The following is an 8,592-nucleotide window of genomic DNA, read 5'->3' as shown; positions in this document are numbered from 1 at the left end:
AACACATAAAGCTGGCAAACATCTAGACCTGATTTTCACTCGTAACTGTGACACCGACTCTTTAACTGTCACTCCTTTGCACCTCTCGGATCACTACTTCATGAAACTCAATATTCATATTTCAAACAAACCCACGGCTACTCCTACGATGGTCTCGTTCCGCCGAAATTTACGAGATCTCTCAGCAGACCAGTACTCCTCGCTGGTGACTGACAACATGCCCCCACCAGGCTCATTTTCATCACTCAATGTAAATGATGCCACCGATACACTCTGCTCCACACTAAGCTCCTGTTTGGACAACCTCTGTCCTCTTACATCTCGAGCCATTAGCTCTAGCAAACCGCAGCCATGGCTAAAAAATAACTCACTGAGGGAACTACGTTCCAAACTCCGAGCTGCCGAAAGAAAATGGCATAAAAACCAAAAACAAGCAGACCTAAAAAACTACCAACTGCTCCTGGCTTCCTTCTCAGCCAGCATCACGACTGCTAAAGCTGAATTTTATCACAATAAATTCAGCTCCCTCACAGACTCCCGGAAACTATTTGCTACTTTTAAATCACTACTGAACCCTCCTCCTCCTCCTCTGGCTACATGCCTTACTGCTGAAACACTTGCATCATTCTTTACTGGAAAAGTGGCAGCTATCAGCAACCAGTTTACTGATGTAACATGTAGCAGTCCTACTACATGCTCTGCAGCCCGGTGTCCCTCCACCGAAGGCGTTGCGCTCTCCTCGTTCACTTCTCTCACTGAGAACGAGACACTGGCTCTCCTAACACGTAGCCGTCCTACTACGTGTCGGCTTGACCCAATTCCCTCAAACTTACTACAAACCATCGCACCTGCAATCATTCCGGCTATCACTCACACCATCAATGCCTCTTTAACTTCTGGTGTTTTCCCAACTGCTTTCAAACAAGCACATGTGACACCACTGCTTAAAAAGCCTTCTCTCAACCCCGCCCAGGTTGATAACTACAGACCGGTCTCACTGCTACCCTTTCTCTCTAAAACACTCGAGAGAGCAGTTTTAAATCAGGTCTCTGGCTTCCTCTCCCAGAATGACCTCCTGGACCAGAACCAATCTGGATTAAAAAAAGGACACTCTACCGAGACGGCTCTGTTGTCTGTGACTGAAGCGTTGAAAACTGCTAGAGCTGCAGGCCAGTCCTCAGTGCTCATTCTGCTGGACCTCTCGGCCGCCTTCGACACAGTCAACCACGACTTCCTCCTAACTATACTTTCAAACATGGGGATCTCAGACAATGTGCTGTCATGGTTTAGATCATACCTCACTGGGCGCTCGTTCAAGGTGTCGTGGCAAGGACAGCTGTCCTCAGCCCACTCCCTATCCACTGGGGTTCCTTCTCTTCTCAATATACACTGCCTCTCTTGGGCAGGTTATCCACTCACATGGCTTTTCCTACCATTGCTTTGCTGATGACACCCAGCTATACCTGTCATTCTCACCTGAAGATAACTCAATCTCTGCACGGATATCGTCGTGTCTCTCTGACATATCCTCTTGGATGAAGGAGCATCACCTTCAATTAAATCTCTCAAAGACTGAACTTCTGGTCATACCAGCAAAACCTTCTATTCAACACAACCTCTCTATAAGCATCAACTCTCTCTCTCTCTCTCACCGACAAAGGTTGCTAGGAACCTGGGTGTTATGGTTGATGACCAGCTCTCCTTCACGCACCATGTGGCCTCGGTTGCTCGATCCTGCCACTTTGCGCTTTTTAACATCAGGAAAAATTAGACAGTTTCTGACGCAACAGGCCACCCAACTCCTGGTACAAGCAGTCGTCATCTCACACCTCGACTACTGCAATGCCCTGCTAACTGGCCTCCCGGCCTGCGTAGTAAAACCACTCCAAATGATCCAGAATGCAGCAGCACGTCTGGTCTTCAACCAACCAAAACGGGCACATGTCACCCCGCTGCTCATTGAGCTCCATTGGCTACCAGTTGATGCTCGCATCAAATTCAAAACTCTTACAATCGCCTACAAGGTGATGACAAAACAGGCTCCTTCCTACCTGCACTCACTCCTGAAGGCTTACGCTACCTCCCGGCCGCTGCGCTCCTCCAATGAAGGTCGCCTCGCTTTGCCAAACAAACACTCACACAAAGAACAATCCAGACTGTTCTCATACAGAGTTCCCCAATGGTGGAACAAACTACCTTCCACTACCAGATCAGGAGAATCTCTCACTATCTTTAAGAGACTCTTGAAGACAGAGCTCTTCAAAGAGCACTTACTCTCTTAACACCTCTAACAAACTACCTTCTACTACCAGATCAGGAGAATCTCTCGCTATCTTTAAGAAACTCCTGAAGACAGAGCTCTTCAAAGAGCACTTACTCTCTTAACACCTCTAACACACTAACTACTTCTAACCTCATTTCCTTCTTCCCCTCCTTCACTTCTCTATCCCTTTATTTCCCTTCGACCTCCTTTAAGCCCTATCTAAAAATGGGTTATCTAAATTCCTATTACTTTTGTACTTCATTATTGTAAGTCGCTTTGGACAAAAGCGTCTGCCAAATGAAATGTAATGTAATGTAATGTAAAAATGTAATGCAACCACCTGAGATGCCATAGCAACTGCTTTACAACCACCCTACAATGCCCTAGCATCCAGCAAACAACATTATAATAAGAACTGCCTAAAACACCATGGCAACCACCTGCTACACTGTAGCAAATATCGATCATCCATTTAGCAACACCACTGCAACCATCTGAGATGCCAAAGCAACTGCTTTACAACCACCCTGCAATGCCCTAGCATCCAGCAAGCAACACCATAATAAGAACTGCCTTAAACTCCATAACTACCATCCTGAAACACTGTAGTACCAATCCAGCAACCATTTAGCAACACCACTGCAACCATCTGAGATGCCATAGCAACTGCTTTACAACCACCCTGCAATGCCCTAGCATCCAGCAAACAACATTATAATAAGAACTGCCTAAATCACAATGGCAACCATCCTGAAACACTGTAGCACATATCAAGCATCCATTTAGCAACACCACAGCAACCATCTGAGATACCGTAGCAACCACATAGGTACACAACAGCAACAACATAGCAAATCACCTGCCAAAAAAGGATACAAAATCCACACAAGATACAAAAGCAACCAATTAGCAACAACATAGCAACCACATAGTAACCAATTAGAACAATTGTTATAAATCTGTACCAGTGTGTAATTCACCAGTAGTTACATTGCTATTACAAGGATTGTTAACATGTAACTACACATATATGAGAGACATTGTAAAGTGGGACTAATTTAGTACAGAATAAAAGTTTAAACGTACTAATAATAAAAAAGGAACAGTGATTTATTTATACATTTATGTTAACTTTTATAGAGTGAAAAAGTGATAGAGTATATACAGTCTATACAGCCATATACAGTATATATAATCATCTGATATCAGATACAGTATATTTCCACATAGAAAGTAGTTAAATAGTCAGATATGGGCGCCGAGTGGTGCAGCGGTCTAAAGCACTGCCACTATGATCGGGAGATCACTGGTTCAAATACCAGTCATGCAGCTTGCCATCAGCTGCTGGAGCCCTGAGAGAGCACGATTGGTCTTGCACTCTCTGGGTGGGTACAGTAGATGGCGCTCTTCTTTCCTCTTATCACTTCTAGGGTGATGTGGATCAGCACAAGGCTGCGTCTGTGAGCTGATGTATCAGAACCAACCGAGTTGCTGCACTTTCCTCCGAGCGTTAGCGCTGTGATGCTACTCGGCAATGCTGCATCAGCAGCAAGTTTCCTTATGTTGAGGGGATATACAGGGGTTGGACAATGAAACTGAAACACCTGTCATCATTTTAGTGTGGGAGGTTTCATGGCTAAATTGGAGCAGCCTGGTGGTCAATCTTCATTAATTGCACATTGCATCAGTAAAAGCAGAGTGTGAAGGTTCAATTAGCAGGGTAAGAGCACAGTTTTGGTCAAAATATTGCAATGCACACAACATTATGGGTGACATACCAGAGTTCAAAAGAGGACAAATTGTTGGTGCACGTCTTGCTGCCGCATCTTTGACCAAAACAGCAAGTCTTTGTGATGCATCAAGAGCCACGGTATCCAGGGTAATGTCAGCATACTACCAAGAAGGACCAACCACATCTAACAGGATTAACTGTGGATATTGTAAGAGGAAGGTGTCTGAAAGGGATGTTCGGGGGCTAACCCGGATTGTATGCAAAAAACATAAAACCACGGCTGATCAAATCACGACAGAAACCAGGTGTTTCAGCTTCAGTTTGTCCAAACCCTGTACAGCTGAATGCAAATCGATAAAGAAAAATAGTCAGATGTGGTAGTATATTAAAAAACTTCATTGATTTCAATTGAGAAATTTGATCAAAAGTAGTCGTGGTAGTAAATCCATAACCACGTCACGCGTCTCAGCAGCGAGTTGTGGTGTAGCGTTTGATGTGGGTCCAGTAAACGGGCTCATTAGGAGTTAATGGAGCGGCGGCGGATTGCGCCGCGTGGAAGTATCGACATTTCTGATTCCGGTCAGGATCTGAAAGCTGAAGGCGAGGCTATAAACAAGCATCTCACTGTATTTCAATTATTTCTTATTTGATATCAAAGGCCATGAAAGAGGCGTGACATTACGTGGGCGTTTGCTCTAAATCAACAGGCTTCTTTGTATTTAGATTTTCCTGACTGCCTTCCGACCCCTGCGTTCCCCAGCCCGGGCGCCGCTCCCGGCGCTGAACTCTTCCCGAGCGCTTCTCCGCTACCCTTCCTTCCACCAGCCACTTCTCAAAGACCCGTAACCTTGACTTTCTGATTCCAGCTGCAGAAGATATTGACCATTTCTGTTTGAACTCCGATACATTTTATACCGACTTTGATCACAATTTATTCGATTAGTCTCCGCTTCTGCAGGGCTTTATGAAGACCGAGCACCAAAGGTGTCTGGGTTAGAGCGCGGGTCCGATGTCAGGGGTTGAGTGGGCGGAGGAATCGATAGGTTGAGGGCCCCTCCATTACAAATCTTGGCACTGGATACGGGTCTCTCTCATCCTTCGCCTCGGAGCCTCCGAGCCCGCGGTGCCGGGGGAGTAGCTGGCAGTCAGCCCTCAACTTGTGGAGGATGATGATCTGAATGCATGATATGCCTGATAATGATAATACGCTCTGCAGAATTCACTCGTTTTACTGTAGGATATTACAGCCAGCGTAGATCTTCCTTTATGGACGCCTTTATGAAGTGATAATTAGAAGTGCTTCCTAGCTTTTATTTTAATAATAACAACTCTTAACCTGATGTTGCACTGTAAGCCCGGATAAGCTGAATTTACTTAAAGGTTCTGAGGAAACCGGTTGCCATAAAAAGGTAAAGTAATGAGTAATAAAAAAAACTTAAGTTAGAACATCAAGTTGATTTAACTTTTTTACATTTTTATTACTGTAAGACCGGATAAATTGAGTTTACTTAAAAAATCAGAGGAAACCGGTTGCCTTAAAAGTTAAGTAATGGGGAATAAAAACTTAAGTTAGAATAACTTAGAGCATCAAGTTATTACAAGGGGAAGTTGATTTTACTTTTTTTTATTTTTATTATAATGTAAGACCAGATAAGTTGAGTTTTCTTAACTTTTTTAAGCCGGTTTGCTAATTTTTTTTAAGTAATGGGGAATGAAAACTTGAGTTAGCATAACTCAGAACATCAAGTTATTACAACTAAAGGGGAAGTTGATTTAACTTTTTTTAATGTTTATTACTGTAGGACCGGATAAATTGAGTTTACTTAAAACCGGTTGCCTTAAAAGTTAAGTAATGAGGAATAAAAACTTAAGTTAGAGTAACTTAGAACATCAAGTTATTACAAATAAAGGGGAAGTTGATTTAACTTTTTTATTTTTATTATAATGTAAGACCAAATAAGTACTTTTAAAAAAAATGAGGAAACTGGTAGCCTTAAAAAAGTTAAGTAATGGGTAATGAAAACTTAAGTTAGCATAACTCAGAACATCAAGTTATTACAGCTAAAGGGCGCACCCTATTGAAGACATAACTTAGATAGCTTACACTGTGCCTATAGGATCCAGCGGCTCCCAGAGGTCAGTGGTGTATAATGACATCACATTTGTCCTCTGTGGGCATCCATACTCTCATTATTTTAAGAAAACATGGCAACACCCTTGTTCACTTAGGGCTAGGCTCCCTAAGTAGTGTACAACAGAAACATTTTTATAACCAAACAGATCCTATTTTCTCCTCCTCTTCAACTCAAAATCTTTCAATATACAGAGAAAATGGAACTGTGGTATAATCAGAATTAATCTGCAGTACTCGGCTTGCGATGCCGAGCAGTGCCAATATTACACCTTATAGCACAAACCTCGAGTGTATTATTGCTTAACTATGCAAGATTAGATTAATCTATTTTTGTCTTCTGTTATTTCTGTATCTTTTTTTCCTTTTGGTCCTTTCCTTTCAGTTTCTTTGTTTCTTAAGTCTGTTACCTTTTTCATTTCTGTCGTTTTTTCGTTTTTTCTTTTTCTTCTTCCTTTTTTTTAAGCTCTTGATCTATCTATATGCACTTCTTTTTTGTTCGGTTTGTTTGTCTTACCCTGTTTTAATCTTTTCTTTTATTATCTTTCTCTTTTTCCCTCTTTATCTTTATTCTCTCTCTTTTTTTGTTCATGTTTCTCTTTTTCTTTGTCTTATTATTTACACACTTTACTATTTCTGTGTGTGAATATTTATATATAAGTGTGTATTAGTGTGTGTGTGTTAGCCAGTGTGTGTATTAGTCAGTTTGTATGTATTAGTGTAAATGTGTGTGTGTCTTACTGTGTGTATTAGTCAGTTTGTGTTTATTACTGTGTATATGTGTGTGTGTATTAGTCAGTGTGTGTTCAGCAGGTGTGTGGGTATGTGTATTAGTATGTAAGTGTGTATTAGTTTGCATTAGTCTGTTAGTGTGTATTACTGTGTGTGTGTGTGTTAGTGCGTATTACTGTGTGTGTGTGTGTGTGTGTGTGTGTGTGTTCAGCAGGTGTTGTGGGTATGAACGCAGTTCAGTGTGTTAAACAGCTCCGGACCTCCGGCCAATCAGCGTCACCGTGGGCGTTCCTTCTGCCGGCATTAACCTATCCCCTCTACACTGGGCGTGGTCAGGTGCTGGGTGGGGGCGTGGCCAGCGGCGGCGCCGGAGCTGAACTTGAGCGGTGGAGTCTGAGCGCTCGAGACGCGCGGAGTCAAGTTTTACCCTCACCGGCAGCGCGCGCCCCGGGGACACGCATACGCACGCACGCACGCGCGCACACACGCACGCTTACTCAGCGCGCGCGGGGGCTCGGGATATGCGGGAGCCGCGCGGAGTGTAGGACCCTCGTGCGGAGCTCGTGAACATGTGAAGGAGATAACGCGGAGCAGGAGATAGCTAACGCGCGCGCGAGGATGAGGATGAGACTGCTGGGCTATCTGCTGCTGCTGCACGCGGCCGTGGGGATGGGAGACTCGCAGGCAGGTAGGTGGACTCACCGGGTGTGGTGAAGTTGAACCCCCATCCGCTTGGGGTTAGTGGTGGCACTGGAACCAGTTGGAGAAGCTGATGGTCCACTGGTGAAGCTCTGTAGGGTTTAAAGACTAATTGATTTGCCTAATTAAACTGATGCCAATAAAGTTGTCATGGATACAAATAACGTTGCAGCAACGTTAACATTCTTAGAACATACAGAATTTAACATCCTAAGAGGTAAACCTGCGTTGTAACGTTACTAAAAGGTTTGGTGTGAAATCTCTCCATCCCAGCTAACAGGTTAGGACATTATTTATAAGAACGTTTAGCAACATTTTGGAAAGGAAGGTTACATAAATAAAGTTCAAGAAACGTTCTAAAAACGTTTGACATTATATGCAAAGATAAAAGTAATGTTGTTGCTACTACTAACAGAACGTTTAAAAACATAAATAAAAAAGTGCTAAGAACTGAATCCAGAATTAAACGTCCTAAAAAGTAAATGTACAGTGCAACATTTAGCAAACGTTAAGATAATGTAAAGAGAAAAGTAAAATGTTGTAGCACTACTAACATAACCTTTAAAAACATTAAATAAAAAAGTTCTAAGAATTGAATCCAAAATTGAACGAGTAAAAAGTAAATGTATGATGGAACATTTAGCAAATGTTAAGATAATGTAAAGAGAAAAGTAATGTTGTAGCACTAACAGAACTACTAACTAACATAAGGTCTTGAAACATTAAATAAAAAATAAAAAAATGAAGATTATCCAGAATTGAACGTTTTAAGAATTAAAAGTTACATGAATTTATAAAACTCAAATTTATACTACATACCTTTAATATGTAATAGTTATACTATTTTAATAACTTTTATATTTGTTTGGGTGAAGTAATACATTCTTAAAATTAATTTTAAAAATAAATAATCGCCAAAAATATCGTTATTGCAGAAAATACCCTTAAATATTGTGACATTATTTGAGACCAATATGGCCCACCCATACTATTTTGATTATTAAAAACTGTTTTTATAATACACAATATTTATTG

General features: G+C 41.9%; 1 protein-coding gene across 1 annotated transcript in view; it reads left to right on the top strand.

Moving 5' to 3' along the window:
- The first annotated feature begins 7,252 nt into the window (after window positions 1–7,252).
- Window positions 7,253–8,592, top strand: part of LOC103029321 (receptor tyrosine-protein kinase erbB-4-like) — a 351,238-nt gene continuing 349,898 nt past the window's right edge. The window contains exon 1 of the mRNA XM_049473086.1: window positions 7,253–7,546. Within this exon, the coding sequence (XP_049329043.1) occupies window positions 7,477–7,546 (70 nt within the window). The 5' untranslated portion in view covers window positions 7,253–7,476. The remainder of the gene's footprint in view (window positions 7,547–8,592) is intronic.

Source organism: Astyanax mexicanus, unplaced genomic scaffold (genome assembly GCF_023375975.1).
Source record: "Astyanax mexicanus isolate ESR-SI-001 unplaced genomic scaffold, AstMex3_surface scaffold_33, whole genome shotgun sequence".
NCBI lineage: Eukaryota > Metazoa > Chordata > Actinopteri > Characiformes > Acestrorhamphidae > Astyanax > Astyanax mexicanus.
The sequence above is the reverse complement of the archived record's forward strand: the minus strand, read 5'-3'. Positions and strand labels throughout refer to the sequence as shown.